Consider the following 21717-nt stretch of genomic DNA (forward strand, 5'->3'; position numbering starts at 1 on the left):
TTTGGGGAAGGTGACAATTTAGAACAAGTCATGAGACAGAAAAATTAAGACAGATTTCAGCAGCAACATCTGTGCGATTAGAGTGGGAAAGCCAATCAGAATCATTAAAGCCACCGAAGACAAAGCTAGAGGTTGACGGATGAAGTTGTAATGCATTATCAACGCTGTTGGGTATATTAGCATCAACAACATGCAGCAAAGATAAACTCAAACAGATAAAAGGGCACCCATGAGTGTCAAGTCTGTGGACATAGTGGACATATACAATTGGGAGATCCAGCCGTTTCAGAGCCCATAGGAAACGAACCACACATACATATACACACACACACAGTTTCTTTTATATAATAGTATGCATATATCAGAAAAAAAAAAACATTCAAGAAATATTTATGTCATATTTTTCTTAGTGTGTCCGTCTGTTTGTCTGTCCATTCCACTTTTTCGCAGAAACTACTGGGTTGAAGCTTTGTATGAACGTTTGTTTTTATAAAGTGAAAAGAACTAAGTTGCATAGTGTCTGTTTGATGCACGGTTAGGGACTAATAGGAATTAGTCACCGCAAAACCACATTTACTCTAGAAACTTTTTCAGAAACTACTATGCTGATCTGACTGAATTTTGTATGGAACTTTGCACTGATAAGGTGCACCGAACTAAGTATTATGGTATCCATTCGATGCACAGGTAAGGATTAATACGGATTAATGGAGATTAGTATTTAATGCAAAAATGAGCATAAATTTAACTATATGCAGTTATCAATTTCACATAAAGCATTCAATCTGAGTCAACGGACTATAACTTTTAAAAAAATGTAAGGTACATAGGCCACTCGAGGATAAGGGTTAATGTGTTTGTCTGGAGAACAGTGTGACAACAATGTGATGATTGGTAACAGTAGCTGAAATTGGAAAGAATTTCGTTAAGAAAACAACTCAACAAGAATTTGGTTACATTGGACTTGAATATGATAATGTTATAGTAAGCTGGGAAGCAGGCTCGCAGTATTGTGGTCCACAGATGGATAGTTCTACAGAAGAAACTTTGCCAATTAAAGTTCCATTTAGTTTTAGGCACATAGAAGGAGAAAAGGACATTATTTACAGTTGTAGCCAGACGAGTTTTTTGTTGTCAATGTTTTATATAGATTAGAGCTCAGTCGAGCATCTATCATCAAAGACTAGCAACCTCTTTTCTCTAAGAATGTGGCTACAGGAAAGAGAAGAGAGCATTCCTCACTAGATTTTGAAATCGATTTTGTATTCTCTCATGGCAGGAATGAGTATTCTGAGCGGAACCATCTCAGACGTGGCAATGCTACTCCATTTTAGGAGGTATTTGACTCTTATAAAGGTAGAAAATTGTGTTAGGAGTGAGGAAATTATTGACAGTGGTTGTAGTTAGACGATTTTTCGATTGGTGTATCTTAGATTTAAGCTCAGATTAGCATCTGCAAATATGAATAGAGAAAGACTAGTGACGTCTCTTCTGTGAGAAAGAGGCTGTAGGGCGTAGAATAGGACATAACCAACTGGATTTTGAAGTCTTTCTTGTACTTAGTCAATGTAGGAAAGGGTGCTATCTGTGGCACCTTCCAAAATGTGGCAGAGAGAGAGAGAAAACACAGAAATAAGGAATAAGAAAAGCATGTGTCCGCAAAATACTGTTTTATATAGAATCAAAACGATTGTCTTAGAAAGGTTTAAAACGAAAGACCTTTTTGTTCTAAGGATAAGTGTTTTTGCAAAACTAAACAGATTCAGGGAGCATTTGAAAACAATAAAGGTTTGGGTGCATACAAAAGACGTCAGGGTAAATTTTGAGCAACCACATTAAGGATGGGTAAACATATGTTCAAATATTCTGGATGTGAACTCTATAGAAACCCAAAATACAAGAAAGACAATAGAAATAAAAGAGGCAATTAGCTGAGTGAGCAAGGAAGATTTGACCAACAATTAAGTGCTATGAAATATTCACCGAACAGACGTGACTAAGATCTTCCCTACTCGACTGAAAATAGATAAATCTCAAATAATAGTTTGATCATTCTATACAGATGTTTATGATTAGCTCAAAATATTTACATCAGCATTCAACAGTTTAACTGGAAGTCTGCGACGAGCCATATGCACACAAACGATTTTAGGTACTTTTGTTTTGCATCTCAAAGAGTAAATTAAGCTGCTACACACACTACTTACACATTAAAAAAAAAGAATTCTTTCTAGCTCTGGTATGCAGCAGTTTCTATTGTTTGATCTTTATTGTCTAAGAGTTTGCATCTGCATCACGGTTCTTGTTGAAGAGATCTTTCAGACACACTTTATCAGGCACTCAACATGTTACCAATTCATAAGTTGCAATGAGGCGCTGTTGCAAGACTTTCGCACATGTCAACCCAATCATGGTAAAGGCCCATCATAGAAATGGTAATGTTTTAATAGTGTTAAGAAGAACGCATGTCCTGAACAATGCCTCATGTCAGGGTGCTAGTCTGTTGCAGGTTACAATTCCCAGCAAGACAGGCACCTGTTTATACATCTGGTCTAAGTCGATGTATATCTGGCCTTCTTTAGGTGCGTTTTGTCAAACTCGGGAATCTTTATGTCAGTTTGAAATTTCAAAAAGAACACTTTATTTTACCCGCTCCACCCCCTCCCACACCCCCTAACCCCGCCCGGATTGTTCTTGCTCTGTCAGCCATGAAATCCCATACAGATTACCGAGTACAGCATACAGATTTATGAGTTTTTCAAAACGTGCCCAAAGAATAAAAGCGGTTACATCGACCGAAACATTGTGAGAATAAACACAAGATAGGAGCAGTGTTACGATTAATCAGAATACTTAAAATTATTTATGATCTTCTAAAAAGTTTCAAAAAATTTATTGCAGTTTCATACCGCTTTCATGTTAGCTTTATATACAATTTGAGTATGAAAAAATATATATGCTAATAATAATTAAATACATTTTCATTCTTCAGCTGGTCTGAGTAAATTTGCCCGTCTGGCACGTTCGGTTACAAGGAATCGGTCCACCTTGTTGCAGTTTTCGTCCAATATTCCAAATACGAAATTTGAAGATGGAAACCGAACATCACATTTGGCTAATGTAAGTAATAATCATAATTCTCATTTCCTTTGAAATCGTCATTTATTTGTGTGTGTATATATATATATATATATATATATATATATATATATATATATATATATATATATTTCACGTATATACATATAATATTATAAGGTGGTATAATATATTATGTATAGATTTTCGCTATTTACTTCCACAGGGCTCAATACGTGAGTAGAGTTTATGAATATATATATATATATATATATATATATATATATATATATATATATATATATATATATATATATAATTTTTTTAATTTTTTATTGAGCCCATAATAAATTTACATTACTGTTTCCATTGGATTTTTATGGGCTCAATAAAAAATTAAAAAATTATATACCGCTCTATTAACATATCGAGCACTTTTATCGTCTTTTTTTTACTTTATTTCCCTTGAAAAGAAATATATATATATATATATATATGTGTGTATGTATATATATATATATTTAAGTCATTCAATGAATTTAAACATTTATGACGTGAAATGTTTTATTGTTTTAATTTTAATTTATTAACAATTTGAAGTTATTTTGGAGTGTAATTTGAAGCTCATGTTCTATAATTATAAAAAATATTAAATATATCAATTTATATGTTTATTAATAAACAGATCCACCGGACCTATATAGATATTAAAAAAACACACTTTTTTACCGGACCCATTATATAAACAAAGAAAATTGCTCCAGGAAAATGCCTACATCGGACCATTACATTGTGATGTGGATTACTAAAAATACAGTTGGGATCATTTTACAACACTGCTATCAAAGACATTCACTTCGGATTTTACCATGCAATTTGAATTTTTATATCCTTTTCATTAACTATCCTTACTCCATGACATTTAAATACTTAAAAAGAACTTTTAATTGTGATTTTCCATGTCTCACTGACTTTAGCAAATAAGGTGTAAATCATTATAACTATTTGATAATATTTTCTTCTCTGAAGAGATGGTAGACATCGAAATCCTATAGAATAGTTATAATATTTCAAATGTATTCTTTGTCTTACATAAAATAATAAAAAATCTTTTGATTTGAAATTCAAACATTTCACGTCATAAATTTTTAAATTCATTGAATGACTAAAATTTGATTTATTTGCTCTATCTTGTATATCGAGCAATTCTTATTTAGAATACTTATAGAATATTACTGCCAGTAATATCTTGTAAAACTTATAATCATATGGTTCCATACCAGTGGATTGTTAGATAATTTTATTCTGAAGTGTATATATATATATATATATATATATATATATATATATATATATATATATATATATATATATATATATATATATATATATTTGTGTTATATCCTTACTTTAAATAAGAAAACAGCAAGAAACACGGGGTTATGGGTGAAAGACAAAGGGGTTTATTTACAAGGGAATACATGTGACATAAGAGTTACTCGACATCTTGTCTTATTCTCTTTCTGCCTTTTCCTTATCTCTCAGTCACGTGAGAGGGTCAATATATCCATAGTTCATTTCATCTATGGCACGTGAGAGGGTATAGTTCATTTCATCTATGAAGGGATGTTAGGTCATCTCATTACCTCACCTTCCTCCCAAGCTAAATTCTTCCATAGAATTTTGCTTTTACCATTTTTTCCTTTTTAGAATTTGTCCAAAAAATTCGGTCCTTTTCCTTTTCCTTTCACTTCTCCTCACCATTTGTGTTTGCCGATTTTTTTCTTTTGGAGAGTGACTGGATTTCTGAGTTACTGGTACTTCCTTGTTTGGAGGTTGTACATGGAAAGTGTCAGATAGCACTTCCATTGGTAACTCTTGGTTTCTGACTGTTTCAGTTGGTTAATATGTTTTTTGTGGAAAAAAAGTCTGCCTTTTTATAATGTAAACAATTCTCCCAATTCTTCTTGAAATTATGCCTTCTTCCCAAAAACTCTTCCCTGCCCGATAATTTTTGAAGAAAACTTTATCCCCGTCATTGTAAGTCTTGTACCTTATATTATCCTGAATACTTTTTTTTACTTTTTCTCTTGGGATTAACCGGTCGAACACCAAATGTACCTTCCTGGTAAACATAATTTTAGCATTTGTATTTGGATTTGGTGTTATCCTATATATTGCTAAGAATTTTTTATGCCTTTTTCTTGTGTGTCGATGTTATTATTCTTTTTTAAAGCTCGTTTAAAAGTATTGACAAATCTTTCCGCTTGTCCATTTGATTGAGGGTTAAACGTTGGTGTTGTAATGTGTTCAATGGCAAGTGCCTCACAGTAGTGCTTGAATTCTTGACCTGTGAACATAGTGCTATTGTCACTAACAATTGTTTTCGGAACTCTGAACTGACTTTCTGAAGTGATTCTTTCCTCCACACGTTTTACAGTGTTTTTTTACATAGTGGTCACCTTGCTTTACCCTTTGTATTTTGTCAACATTTTTCTCTTCAATACTAGTATTATCCTGCTTTAAGTTTAACAGTTTCCTCAGTAACTTTCTGTACGGTTATTTCTATGTCTTGGTTCATAATGGATAATATCCTAGAACGAATCTCTTTATCCTTCGACTTGCACAAATATCAATCATTTAAACATGTCCTCTTTTAGGTCTTTCAACTTAAATAACTCGCATTGGGCATTTACTCTCCCAGTATAGGCGATAAAGTCGTCATCATCTTGTTTCAACATATTTAAACACGTATAACGAGTATAAAATAAGCTATCCTGTTCCCCGAAAATGTTTGATAAAATTTCTATAATCTCTTTAAAAGAAATATCTTCGGGTTTTCTTGGGAGTATAAACTTTGTATACTTGGTATTTTCATGGGACCCAGTTTTTGCAACAGTAAAATATTATTTTCTTCATCCGACCAGGCCTTACATCGTTTGGAAAATTTTTTTTCGTATCTACGATAATATGCTGGAAATGTTAAGCCACTCCTTGGTTCATATAAAAATTCTGTCAGCAAATTTGCAATTCCTTCCGGAGTGAACCCACTATCCTTTTTTTTCTTCTTGTTTTTATTAATATTGCTTTTAATACGTAACTTTGTTTTAACTGCTCTTTTTGTAAAAATTCCATCTGACTTTGCTGCGCTGCCAATGCTAACTGTATCGTTTTTGTAAACTCGGCTAATTATTCTATGTTGAAGAATTTTTTTTTTTAAACACAGTAATAAAACAAAAGGTTAACAATACCTGCACAAAGCATTAAATAAATTCACAAAAAAAATTCTACTGTAGACAAGGTTTTTGCAACACACATTAAATTGACACTAAAACACATCCTACGCATGTTTTTTTTTCGTCATATTTTTTTCTCTTCTTATGAAACAAAAGAAATTTAAAATGGACACTTTCAAAAATGGTTCCTTTCAATGCTTCGTAAAAAGTCAATTTCTTCTTTTTTTTGTTTTTTTTTTTCAGTAGGACCGTAACAGACTGAATTTAAAAAAAATATAACTTACTTTTTGTGTGTCTTAGTTTTTTTTTATCAGTAGTTGAATTTATCCGTGCCGCATATTCTTCTCTTTGTTTTCCAATATTTTTGGCTTAAAGTTCCGTTTTTATGAGTTCAAATCCTGTCGCCATTTGTCATATCCTTACTTTAAATAAAAATACAGCAAGGAATACGTGGTTATGAGTGGAAGACAATGGGGTTTATTTACAAGGGAATACAGGTGACATAAGAGTTACCAGACATCTTGTCTTCCTGTCTTTTTTCTTCTCTCTCAGTCACGTGAGAGGGTATAGTTTATTTCATTTATGAACGGATGTTAGGTCATTCCATTACATCAATTTGTTTACTGTTTTATGGGAAAGAATTCCAAAAATTATATATATATATATATATATATATATATATATTAACGAAATAATTTCAAAAGTATTGAACTAAAAGAACAATAAAAAATCAAAAGTGCTCAGTACATATTTACGGCTTTTATAAGTGAAATCGCATAGACATCAGAAAACCCTTATGCAAACCAATCTACATTTCGCCAGAGGTTCAACAATAAACAATGTTGAATCCATTACGAAACAATTAACATCGTCAAAACGTAGATTGACCCATATAGGGATTTTTAAAAGTCTACATAATTTTACTTTATATATATATATTCTGCTGAATAATAAAAACTTTTTGTAAATTTCTACTTTACATCTTCCTTCTTATATATATTTATCGTAAGCTCTACTATCGTCAGTGAATGTATTGAGCTTTTTCATTTTATTAGGATTAAGATATAAATAACTATATTTATATTTGGTTTTGGAATTTGTTTTTTTCCTTGATTAGTAAATTCTTCCTCATAAGCTTTTCTGCATATATATATATATATATATATATATATATATATATATATATATATATATATATATACCAGGTTAGAGGTATTCAAGAATGATAACTAATTAATTTAAAAAGGTTATTAAGAGTGCTCAATAAAAGAAGAGCAAGATATATTTTTTTAATCTAAACAAATTTACATGATCGCGACACTGTCTCCGTCAAATGGTGCGTTAAAATCAGAAGTACTCATCCAGCGACTTCATAAATTGTTTCTTTCCATAGATAAAACCAAAAAATATATCTTGCCATTCTTTATTGAGCACTCTTTATAAACTTGTTAAAATCAGAAGTCCTCGTCAGGCGACTTAATAAGGAATTCTGGTTTTAATCGACCATTTGTCCGAAACATTAGCATATCCAGTGTTGTGACTATGTAAATTTGTTTAAATTAATATATCATTGCATAAATTGGTGATCGAATGTGGTACGTCGGTTAAGTATCCAAATGCGGATAGTGATATGATGAGTTCGATCCTGACCTGTGCTGATGAATTCCAAGAGCCAGAAACATATGAGTCCATAGGTATACTTTTATGCATGTAAAATAATATTTAATAATAAAAATAAATAAATACATCCCATAAAAAATAAGGGCGATCTTATATGAATAACCATAAGAGCTTATAGCTCTTAAAAAACACTAAGGAAAAAATAAAAAATAACAGCGTTTCAAAGTTGTTAATATCGCTAGAAAATTCCAATAACAAATTATATATATATATATACTAGCAGTTCAGCTTGGCTTTGCTTGGGCCCTATGTTCAGTTCATAACTTCATGTGCATATATATATATATATATATATATATATATATATATATATATATATATATATATATATATATATTAAAAAGTTCGACTCATGTCCAGGTAACCTACATCTAAAACTTCAAGTGTTTAAACCAAAAATTGGCGGAGGAGTTTGGTAGAGTCTACAAAGGTCAACTCTTTCAACTTTGACCTCTTAGCAGCCAAATTTTCGCCCAAAAACTGATTAAGAAGCTTGCTGCATGTCTGAATACCTTTTATCTAAAAGTTCAAATGTGTAGACCCAAAATTGTCTGACTAGTTTGCTAGAGACCGCAAAAGTCAAATCTTTTGAACTTTGACTCCTTGACAGCCAAATATTCGGCCAAACACCGATTAAAAAGCTTGCCCCATGTCTGAATACACTTTAGGTAAAATTTTTAAATGTTTAGACCAAAAATTGGCTGAGTAATTTGGTAGAGACCGCAGAGGTCAAAATATTTTTGACTTTGGCCCTAATTTTGACCCCTTAACATTTATTGCTTTGGACTCAAATCAAATTAAAAAGTTGGATCCATGTCCAGGGTAACATACATCTAAAATTTCAAGTGCTTAGACTCAAAATTGGCAGAGGAGTTTGGTAGAGTTTTCAAATGTCAAATCGTTGAACTTTGACTCCTTGACAGCCAAATTTCTGGCCGAAAATGGATTAAAAAGATTTTCCCAAATCTCAATACCTCTTGTGTCAAATCTCGAGTCTGTAGACTGAAATTTGACGGAGTTGTTTGGTAGGGAAATGTTCACACAGACACATACAGACACAGACAATTTCACTTTTATATATAGACTAGCACTTCAGCCCGGCTTTGCTCGAGCCCTATGTACTGTTCATAACTTGCCCTACGTGTGATTACACTTTATGTAAGATTTCAAATGTTTAGGTCAAAATTTGTCTGAATAATTTCGTCAGTTTTTTTTTTAACTTTGACCCCAATTTTGACCCCTTAACATTTATTATTTTGGTCTCAAATCAAAATTCAACTTTTTACCCATGTCCAAGTTACCTACATCTAAAATTTCAAGTGTTTAGACCCAAAATTGGCAGAGGAATTCGATAGAGTCTGCAAAAGTCAATTCTTTCAACTTTTACTTTTTGGCAGCACAATTTTTGCCCCAAAACTGATTAAAATGCTTGTAGCATGTCTGAATACCCGTTATGTATAAATTTAAAATGTTTAGACCCAAATTTGACTGAGAAGTTTGCTAGACACCGCAAATGCCAAATCTTTTGAACTTTGACCCCTTAGCAGCTCAAATTTTCGACCCAAACCGATTAAAAAGCTTGTCCTATCTCTGAATACATTTTATGCAAAATTTCAGATGTTTGGACCAAAACTTGGCTGAGTAATTTGGTAGACATCGCAGAGGTCAAATTTTTTAATTTTGACTCTAATTTTGATCGCTTAACATTTTGGGGGAGGGTCAAATCAAATTATAAAGTTCGATCTATGTCCAAGTAACCTGCATCTAAAATTTCAAGTGTTTAGACCCTAAATTGGCGAAGGAGTTTGGTAGAGTTTTCAAAGGTCAAATCGTTGAACTTTGACCCCCTTTCACAGCCAGATTTCTGGTTGAAAAGCGATTAGAAAGATTTTCCAACATCTCAATACTCCTTATGTTAAATCTTAAGTTTCTAGATCGAAAATCGACAGAGTTATTTGGTAGGAAAATGTACACAGACACACACAGACAGACATTTTCACTTTTATAGAGATATAGGGATATACACATTCACACATCCAGATGTGTGTGTGTGCTTGTAACAATTTAAATTAATTCTACATCATATTCCAAATAAGTAAGCCAAAAACTATATGCTCCCCCCTACCCAACTAATGTCCTGAATTTTAAGAGAAAAATAAAAATTAGCCCCCCCCAAAAAAAAGTGTGTTTTTCACTCCTGAAACGCCCTCAGAATTGTCAAATATTACGTTTCCAGATGTATATCCATGTGGTCTTGCTTTTGGGTAATTTTCAGCAAAATCTTATTGTTGGTTTGGTTTGGTTTGGTATGGTTTGGTTGTTTTATGGCATATCAACCCTTTTCATGTTATTTAATGCCGAATTCAAACATTGAAAACATTTTTTAATAGAATATATTTGTTGTTTTCAAGTCGGTTTCTATTTAACCCATAGTTGGAACCCTAACAGGTACTACCACTCCGGGTCAGAGTGGACCTGGGAGTAATGGCAATTAAAGGGTGACTCCACACTCCCCAAAGCCCACAAGCTGGGGCCTCACCATTGGATATGGTTTAAATTCTATCAATATCTCATGTCTATAACTGTCATATGCAAAGAAAGCAATCAGAAAGTGATTACACTGCTATTAAATGCAAATGTAACAACAACAACAACAACAACAACAACATCTGGGGCATTAATTAGGGGAGGTGATGGCTGTTCAGGGGCTAACGATGTGGATTGGCAACCTGGGTGTGCCAAGTTCAAACTCAGTTCGTTCCACAGAAACACTTTCACGTAAGGATGTTGAAAACTTTCACGTGGCCTATTTCCATAATGGAAGAATTCTTAGTGGAATCGATGCCTCCATTCAGTCTCGAAAGACAATGGATACTCTCTGTAGGGGCAGCTGTGCAGTTAATTGTCAGACAAGAGTTGTGCAAACTCTAACCACTGTTTGAGTGGCAAGAAAAATTCCAGGATGACTGGAAACAATGCTGAGATAAGCAGAGAGCACATACAGCACCTGAAAGTCCCAAATGGTCACCCATTTAATACTGACTAGGTATAAACTCTAACCACTGTTTGAGTGGCAAGAAAAATTCCAGGATGACTGGAAACAATGCTGAGATAAGCAGAGAGCACATACAGCACCTGAAAGTCCCAAATGGTCACCCATTTAATACTGACTAGGTCATTGAGGGACTTTTATCCTCTGCAAGGGGGCAGTCGGTGTATTCTAATGCCCCACCGACAGGGCCGTCTTATTGTTGGAAAAGATTCTGTGTCCCAGAAAGTGCTATTTTTGGTCATTTTGACCCCTTTTTATCTCCTGGGGAACGTAACCAGAATTTTCCCAGGGTCAAATATTACGTTTCCAGATGTATGTCCATGTGATCTTGATTTTTGGTAATTTTCAGCAAAATCTAATGGCCAGAAAATATTCTGCCCTAAAAAGTGCTATTTGTGGTCATTTTGACCCTTTTTGATCCCCTTGTGATACAACCAGAAGTTTTATAAAAAATCTGAGAATGTTACATTTCCTCCCTTGGGTAGTTGTAACTCCCTTGGGTAGTTGTAACTTTATGCAAAATTCAAGAAAGATGTAATGAGTAGGTATTGAGAATTTGGGAACGAACGGACAAATAGACCAAATCCGACTAAGTCGGTGAATCAAAAAGTATACACAAAAGTATCAGTTGTTTACTATTTCAAGACGATGCTTATCTATTTATAAACCTACTTATCTAATTCCGTTTATATCTATCCGTCAAATGCATTGGCTTTCAATTTCTCAAGATACACACGGACATGCACACACGCTCATCAGAACTGTTGTCAATGACTAAATATTGAATCCGAATGTTGTAATTTCAATTTGCTATTGGATGTAGTTACCAACGATGCGAAGCTTATCTTTGCAGCAGTATTTATTTATTCCTTCTTCCTTTTCCTTCTTTTCCATGAGATAATCTGATTAATCCATGATTAAGGTTAATCCACACCAAGAGATTAATTGATTTTTTTTTTTTACCAAATAGACCACGAGGAAAAATTCTATCAATATCTCATGTCTATAACTGTCATATACAAAGAAAGCAATCAGAAAGTGATTACACTGCTATTAAATGCAAATGTAACAACAACAACAACAACAACAACAACATCTGGGGCATTAATTAGGGGAGGTGATGGCTGTTCAGGGGCTAACGATGTGGATTGGCAACCTGGGTGTGCCAAGTTCAAACTCAGTTCGTTCCACAGAAACACTTTCACGTAAGGATGTTGAAAACTTTCACGTGGCCTATTTCCATAATGGAAGAATTCTTAGTGGAATCGATGCCTCCATTCAGTCTCGAAAGACAATGGATACTCTCTGTAGGGGCAGCTGTGCAGTTAATTGTCAGACAAGAGTTGTGCAAACTCTAACCACTGTTTGAGTGGCAAGAAAAATTCCAGGATGACTGGAAACAATGCTGAGATAAGCAGAGAGCACATACAGCACCTGAAAGTCCCAAATGGTCACCCATTTAATACTGACTAGGTTCAATGTTGCTTAACTTCAGTGATCCAGCCGGAACGGAAGAATAATAACAATCAACATCATCATGAATGATGCTAAACAAACATACAGTAATTGCATCAGCAACAGAAGAAACGACAACACATTTTTTAGATGAAGATAGATCATTTGTGTAACGTTACACACGTTTACATATGGACCCAACATGTTGTAGCAAGTCTACGTCGCAAGGAACATAAGACAAGTAATAACTCGACTACCGGCAAACGTCTGCTTTCCTTGAGTTCCCAGTATTTGTTTACTAGAGTTGTTTTCATTCAGTGTTTTTGTTTTTTTTATTTCTGAATGTACTTTTGTGGTCATAATATCGGGTTTTGAAATATAAGGAAGTCATACCTATGTAATATTTCTTTCGCAAATATTGTGGCCTGGTAAACTATGCTTTTGGTTAGACCTTTATTTTGAAGTGGGCCAAGTGTGCTGGATCTGCAGTTGCATTTATCTTGTTCATTATTAGTATCTTTATTTTTATTTCTAGTATGGTTGTCGTTGTCCGGAAACAAGAATAATTTATGATTAAAATAAAATTGAAAAATTACAATAAAAAAAATTAAAACTTACAATATATATATATATATATATATATATATATATATATATATATATATATATATATATATATATATTTATATATTTATATGCACACACACACACACACACACACACACACACACACACATATATAAAATACATAGAATTACAATCTATTTTCTGTTATTAAATTTCTTCTGGCTCAGCTAATTGTTATCATTAGACAAATAAATTATATTATTTATGGGGACATATAGATTACGTAATTCAACTGGATTAGCTAATAATGATTGGATTACGTAATACAAATGGATTAGTTAATCCTGTTGCTGTGTCATTTATTCATCCAGCTAATTGCCAAGTGTTCACCCAAGTTTCAAATTTATTTCCAGTTTCTATTGTTGAATTTAATTGCTGTTGTTTCGAGGACTTCAATGTGTACAAACCACATTGTCTATCTACCTACGTACCTACGTACGTAACTACTTACCTAATTATAGTGTGTATGACGTTCCAAAATATACAATCATCATCATCATCATCATCATCATCATCATCATCATCATTTGGATTCAATTTGTTTTCTAAAAAAACACTGATAATATTTTACTTGTAGATGCTAAAGCCAAATAAAGATTATTTCATAATCCTTTTAACTGGCAATTGGATGTTATCCGAATAAAACTCGGGGTGGGGGTGATATTTGTCCATATGCACTAAAAATAAGATAACTATTTCTCTTATAAATCAATTGAAACTGATGGAATTTTATTATATTTTATTGATATATATGTATATGTTGTGGTTTAAATTTTGAAAGAAGAACGAAAAGGCTTGGAACCAGTGAAATGAAATATATATATTAACAGGAAATACAGATACGTATATTGGTTGAGTGAGATTCCACTCAATTGGAAGTACCAAGTAAAGTTACGACCCACTCCCTCTGAGTCTCCGCTCTAGACTACTCGATAGCAGAAACTGGTTACCAGAAGTGACATCAGGAATAGTCCATTGTTAGAATCTGTAGGGCTGTCACCAACAACCCTTTCCCAAGCTTTTTCTTCACAAAAGCTTTTAATATCCTTTACGTTTGGGATCGATCATTAGTAGATTAGTGACATTCCTTTTCCGAACTAACCGTTGTGGTTCTGGTATTAATTGGGGAGGGTCAAGATCGAATGTCTTGAAAATGGACTTGATCAATTCTTTCTCCAACGGTGATGCTTTACTGGTGTCATCCTAGCGACATCTTCTTAATTGGTTCTGGTGCCGTTTGTGGGCCTGTCTCGGTCTATGCACGATATATACCATGTCCCTGTCTCTTTTACTGATCGTATCCACATCTCAGAATAAGGTGTTATTCTTGTAACTCTTAGAAAACTCTCTCTTCTGGGATGAAACGTTTCCTGCTTATGCAAGTAGTCACTTGTGGTTTTGTCTGCTTTGGTAAGAGCTTGTGAAAGACAGATCTCACCTTCCGTGTGAAAATGGTTTCTGCCGGTAAGACCGCTGTTAAATTATTAGGATTAGATGTAATTCTGTACACATGTAAGAACTGTTTGAAGGCTTCATCCGTCAGTGTACCTTGAGCCTTCTTCAATACTATTTTGCATGTATCCACGAATCGTTTAGCCTGCTCATTCGATCTTGGGTGATATTAAGGCGTGGTGATGTGTTTGATCTGAAACGTATCGCAAAAACTTTTGAACTCTGCGGATGTGAATTGAGTTCTATTATCGCTCACGATGCAATCTATTACACCAAAACGTGCAAATAGTTTGTGTATTGTTGTCCCTGATGTTGGTATTTTGCATCTTAATACTTTCGGACACTTGGTGGCGCTATTGACTATGATAAATTAGTAATGGTCATCGAGAGGACTTGCAAGTCAATGTCGATTCTTGACCATGGCTGATCAGTTTTTGACCAAGGTTTAATTGTGATGCTTGGTGGCGCTTTTGCAGGTAGGGCGCAACCTTGCAAGATTCAATAATATCCATTATGTCTACTCCATGTTAAACCATGTGGCTTCTCATTTCTGCTTCTCTTTTAATTTCAGGTAGAGATATTGGAACCGCTCTAATTGTGTTGCCTACCATTGTTTTTATTTTGGAATCGGTACGAAGTGCAGTAATTATGGAATTCTCAAAAGTTTCCCTTTTCTTTGGTATCAATCTTGATTGGCTATCCACATGGCTAATTTGTTTCGATGACAGGTACTCAAATCTAAAGTCATAATTTAGTATCATAGTACCCCATCTCAGTAGTCTATTGGCAGTGTACATCAGGAAGCCTGTGTTGGATCTGAAAATCGTCAGTAACGATTATGATCGGTTTGTAACATGAAAGTTCTACATGTAAATACCTATGAAATTTTATTATTGCAAATATGATACTTAGAGCTTCTTTTTCGATTTGTGAGTACTTTCTCTAGGCTGGCAGTAGCATTCTTGATGCATGGGCGATCAGTTTTTTGGTACCGTCGGGCATTATATGTAGTATACAAGCTCCAATACCATATGAGCTTGTGTTGCTTGCTAGTATTGGGTCAGAGCGAGTAAGAAACAGTTCCGATGTTAGAATCCTTGATTTTTTTCCAACGCCACTTGGTAATAAGTTTTTTCTTTTTTTAGTAGTTCATTTAGCAGGATGTGCAAGTCATGCATGTTCTTTATGAAGACCTAGTAGAAGTTTGCCAGTCCCAGAAAACTTGGGAGCGTTTGTACATTATTGAGAGTAAGTATGTTCTGTATGACTTCTGCTCTCTCACCGTCGGAATTTTTATCAATTATGTGTTATAGGTTCTTTATCTCATTCATGAGGAAATCATACTTTGCTTCTTTTAATTTAAATCTGAAGAATTCTTTTAAATTCCACATGTATATATTTGGCATGGTTGTCTGCGGATTTACTGGCAATAATGATGTTATCCCAGTAGGTGCATGCTAAGTCGAGTCTGCCCAGCATAGTATTCATGACCTGCTGGAAAATCGTAAGTGCAACCATAGACCCCAAATACTAACCTTTCAAACTTGTAGAGTCTCCTGTGTCGATTGATGCAGAGGAGTTTAATTTCACCTGGGCGGGGATCTGTAGATATGCACCACTTAAATCCACCGTAGAGAATACTGTACCACCGTTGAGTTAGTTGAATACCTCTTCTGGTGTGGGAAGGGGATAATGGTAATCTTTCAGAGCCGCATTCAGCTCCCCTGAAAAATCTGCATGGACAGGAATTTGGTTGGCCCTTTTTTGTAACATAAACAGTAGGGGCAGCCAATTCGCTAGATCTTACTTTCGATAGTATTCCGGCTTTTTCTAGCTGATCCAATTCCTTATCCATTTTCTTAGCTACCACAAACGAGACATTTCGCTTCTTCTTGGAAATGGGTAGAGTGTTTCCCTTCAGCTTAAATCTGGCTATAGCCTTGATGCATCTTCCTAGTACCGATGAAAAAACTTCTAGAAGTTTTCCTTTAAACTCATCTTTTAATTGCTGCGCTCCAGTAGAGTTTTCAATGTAGTCTTGTTTTTTTTTGGGGGGGGAGATTCTTAATCTACGGTTAAAATTTTATGACAATTGGTAAAAAACGAACCTATATTTTCAAACCAATAAAATGTGTCCAAATGTGCCTATATAGTATCCTGGCAGACCAGCTTTAGTTTTGCTGCTTCGATTGTCTCCCCTGTGGCCTTGTTAGGCCACTGATATATATGTAATCTCTGTGGATCTTGTTTATTGGCTTGTTTATTTGCCACTTTGCGAACTGAATGACGTCACAAAATGAGAGAAAGTGGGGAAGTCAGAGGCAGAAGAAGATTAATAAATAGATATGCATTATTTTTTAACCTTTTTTTGGGTGACATTCATATTTTTTATCTTAAAATAGAAATTAAAAAAAAAAAGAAATTACAGCCACCTAGTCAGCGCAATTTATATAACATTACTCAACAGAGATATTGATGTCAATGCACTATATGACGAAACTAATGTTTTCAAAATATTTACCCAGGCGTCCATAGGGATTACAGGGAGATTGCACTCCGTGGGTGGTGGTAGAGGATATTGATTTATTACTTGGCAAACAAAAGCGAATATGATTTCCATTTGGAAGGGCGGAGGAGTTCTTCTTTTTAATTGTTCATGCTATAATTATCATCAATGATAATATTATTAACTAACAGTATCATGTGGAAATTCTGCGGCGACTTCTAAATCAATCTGTATACTTGCCTGTAAATAATAATATCCCTTTTTAGTAAATAAAATAAATATGTCTCTTATTGTAACGTTGTCCGGGAACCAACACGTTGTAGCCTCAGTCACAAAGGAGAGAAAGAATAAAAAAGAACTTCAACTCTCTCTCTCTCTCTTTCTCTCTCACTCTCTCTCTCTCTCTCATTTTGTGACGTCATTCAGTTCGCACGGTGACAAACAAACAAGACAACAACTTAGCAAATAAGATCCACAGAGATTATATATGTGTGTGTGTGTGTGTATGTGTGTGTGTATATATATGTGTGTGTGTGTATGTATATGTGTGTGGGTATATGTATGTGTGTATATATATGTGTGTGTGTGTATATATATGTGTGTGGGTATATGTGTGTGTGTATATATATGTGTGTGTGTGTATATATATGTTTGTGGGTGTTTATATATATATATATATGTGTGTGTGTGTGTGTATATATGTGGGTGTATATATGTGTGTGTGTCTATATATATGTGTGTGTATATATATGTGTGTGTGTGTATATATATGTGTGTGTGTGTATATATATATATGTGTGTGTGTGTATATATATGTGTGTGTGTGTGTATATATATGTGTGTGTGTATATGTGTGTGTATGTGTGTGTGTGTGTGTGTGTGTGTGTGTGTGTGTGTGTGTGTGTGTGTGTGTGTGTGTGTGTGTGTGTGTGTACGAACAAGTAGTTAATAAAACATGTTAAAAAACACTTTGAAAAAGAGTAAAACATATTTAATTTTATAAAGGAAGCACAAAATAAGTGGATAGTCCTTAATCCGCAGAGTTTCGAAGAAATACTTTCCTTTCTCATCAGAGGGTAGGATTTAGATTCTTATTGTAAGTTCTATTTCCTATTTGGTTTTATCAAGCTTTTACATCTGGTTGAGATTACTTTATAAATATCAACTCTTCAATATTTATAATATACTTTAGTTTTGCCATCTTGAATTATTTTGGTAAACTTAACTGTAATTCTTATATATATATATATATATATATATATATATATATATATATATATATATATATATATATATATATATATATATATTAGTGGCCTGACAAGGCCACAAGGGGGATAACTGAAGCAGCAAAACTGAAGCTGGTCTGCAGGACACTATATATACAAAATATATACAAATGTAGACAAATTTGGGCATATTTTATTGGTTTGAAAATAAGGGGTCTTTTTTTTAGATATTGTCATAAAATTTGAACCCTAAAATAGTATCATAATCTTCAAAAAGCCTGCAAATTCTCATGTAGTTTCGTCCCATAAAACCAAAGATATGAACATTTCAATATTCAATTCTTTTGTTGTACAATGCCATTTATTTCCTCATTCTTCAGCTACCGCAGAAGCGTCCCTCACGTGATTGTGCTCTCAAACGTCATCTACATCTCTAACATGATCTTGACCGTTATTCTCGTCTCTAACGTGATCTACTAGTTAAACTCTTTATTTTCCCTACCAGTGACGTCATTTCGCATGCATTTGCATACCGATGTCTACGCCATGTTACATTATTTATTTAAATTATCTGTCTTCTTGCTGTAAAAAGAATAATTGTCAGCTAAATATTCTTCAAAACAATAAAATGAATGGAACTTGATTTTGGAACAATTCATTTTATGCAAGTAAAGTTGGGAGATTTTGCCTTAGCGACATCATATTAATCAACTCTGTGTGAAAGCTCCTAACGCACATACGAACATGATATGTGGAAATTCCACAGTTGTATCCTCCATCTGTGATAGATTGCTGCTACCTTTAAAGAATTTCCTTTCTTTGAATGTCTGATACAAACGCAGGCCCCATGATATTAGTGCATCACCTGAAACATACTTATCTATATGCTCTGGTTAATGTAGTTTCCGAATGTATCTGATTATGGTAGTCTATCTTCTAAGCACTTGTAGGAATTAGAGACATACAAGTATCATTCCAAAAGTAAGACCTCATGTTTTTTTTTTAGCTCAAAAAGTTGAAGAACTACGAAGACAAGAGTGGTTCCATTAAAACGAGTGACCTTTTGTGCCCCCAAAATTATTTTCCTACATAGTCACCATCATTCTTCGATTCACTTTTGCCAAGAATTCAATGACGGATCTCTGCTTTTGACTTATGTCTATGACAGGGGTTGGGTTCTTAGAGTCTCACACCGTCACTATCTGGGAGGGATGAAACTTCCAGGTCATAAATGCATCTTTAGTCATCATAATATTGCCATTTGCAATCTCCTCTGATTTACTTGGACGGAATAAAAAATAGGGAGCATTACTTTTGAAACTTCTCTCATATTTTCATTCTATAGACGTTTGTCTCAAATGAAGACCCGCCCAAATATTATTGCACCATCTTATCTTTGATCACTTTACACTTCCATTTATATATCATTTCTCGTCATGCAACACATGTGCTCAACCCTCATTATCATATTTAAAGTAATTTATTTGATCCATGGATTTTCGATGTAGGCTCATCTCCTCAGAGGAAAGTCATTAGCAAAATATTTATTTTGGATTGATATAATTTTGCTATTCAGCACATACATAGAAAATGTATTAAAGATTCAAATCTTTTAAAGGAACATGGAAAAAGAAAGAAAAAAAATTGGAACAACAAAAAAAAAGAGGATGTGGGATTTAAGTATCCGATTAGAATGGTGGTCCTGGAATAGAAAAGAATGATGTTTTTAGGTTCTAATATAAATAAGAGGTTTTAAGAAAATCTTAGAAAGAAGTATTTAAAGTAATATCTATCTTATATTATAAATTATATATTTTGAAAGAAATTTAAATATAAAACCTGTAATGTTTTATTTGCTCTGTCTGGTATATTGAGCAATTTTATTTGGCTGGGATTGTCTTGTATAAAAATATTTTGTAAGACTTGAAACCACAAGATTGATTAATTAATTAATTCATATCGTTTATCGGATATCTATCTATCTATCTATCTATCTATCTATCTATCTTTCTTTCTCTCTCTATATATATGTGTGTGTGTGTGTGTGTGTGTGTGTGTGTGTGTGTGTGTGTGTGTGTGTGTGTGTGTGTGTGTGTGACTATGTATGTGTCTGTGCATATCGACGTCTCCATCGCTTTTTCAAATTCTTGCTGACCAACTTTATACTATCTTACTACTTCTTACGTTTTCTTCAACCCGTCTAAATTTAAATTCTTAACCTTTGTCTTTCTCTAAAATTGTTTTCGCTCTCCTCCCCTTCTCTTTTTTTTTTTTACACTTTCTTTTCTATTCCTTTTCCCCTTTTTTTATATGCCTTCTCCATTATAAATTGTTACTTCATTATTTCTTTTATCTGCGTTTCTTTTCCTACTTCACTACTGGTGAGTTTTGTATGCGCTTGTCTCACCTATAAACTTTTTCCCCTCCGGGGACTTTGGTATCGGATTTCTTGGATAAGTCTTTTGGATTTCTGTTTGCTCGTATGGATATTTTCTATTTTTATATTAATTAAAATAAGATCGTAATATTTATTTATATTTGCGTTACAGGAGATTAAAACAACATTGGTACCGTCGGTTTTAAATTCAATCAAAGGAGACTACTATCTGGTCGCCTATGTCGGACTGTCTTAATCAGGTTCTGTTTATATGTGTCTCCCGATTCTTTTACTTTAAATTTAGCTAATTATCCTCCTTTCTATTTTTCAGATGGTCAACCTGTATGCAGATATGCTACCTCAGTATCGACAAGAAGCTCCGAAAACCCCGCCACATATTATACTTCACTATTGCTTTTTCAAAGCACTGTGGGATTGGATGATACTAATCCTGACTTTTTATACTGCGGTAATGGTTCCTTACAATGCTGCTTTTAAGAATAAGACGATGGACCAAGTACCTCTTCTAGTTATTGACAGCATTGTAGATGTTGTGTTTTTCCTGGACATCATTTTGAATTTCCACACCACATTTGTGGGACCAACTGGTGAAATTATTTCCGACCCCAAAACCATTCGAATGAACTATCTGAAGAGCTGGTTCATCATTGATCTTCTCTCCTGCCTTCCTTACGATGTTTTTAATGCGTTTCAAGATGTAGAAAAGGTAAAATGACAAAGAATGATTTTCAAATAAGATATGATAACAAAAAACGGTGTAAATAAGATACAAAAAAAAAAAGATGTAGAAAGTATACAATAACAAAAATGGGTACTTATGCAGCATAAGTCACGTGCTATTGCCGATATTCTCTGGGCAGTATGCATAAAACACTGAAAGGTGCCGAACAAAAGTTTTGTGATTTTTTTTTTTTTTTTTTTTTTTGCACAAACGCTGTCCTATATATATTTCATTTTTTAAAATGATTTTTAATGCATTTTTATGCTTTGTGTTCATTTTTATT

The 21717-nt window shown here is 33.8% G+C and overlaps 1 protein-coding gene across 1 annotated transcript in view; it reads left to right on the forward strand.

Annotated features, from left to right (window-relative positions):
- The window catches only part of LOC145268400 (voltage-gated delayed rectifier potassium channel KCNH1-like), a 186086-nt gene that overhangs the window by 54702 nt on the left and 109667 nt on the right, over positions 1 to 21717 (forward strand). The window contains exons 4-5 of the mRNA XM_080123962.1: positions 2993 to 3120; positions 21024 to 21419. Of these exons, the coding sequence (XP_079980088.1) occupies positions 2993 to 3120; positions 21024 to 21419 (524 nt within the window). The remainder of the gene's footprint in view (positions 1 to 2992; positions 3121 to 21023; positions 21420 to 21717) is intronic.

The sequence above is a fragment of the Euprymna scolopes genome, chromosome 43 (assembly GCF_053919585.1).
Source record: "Euprymna scolopes isolate OS-2025 chromosome 43, ASM5391958v1, whole genome shotgun sequence".
In the NCBI taxonomy this organism is placed as follows: domain Eukaryota; kingdom Metazoa; phylum Mollusca; class Cephalopoda; order Sepiida; family Sepiolidae; genus Euprymna; species Euprymna scolopes.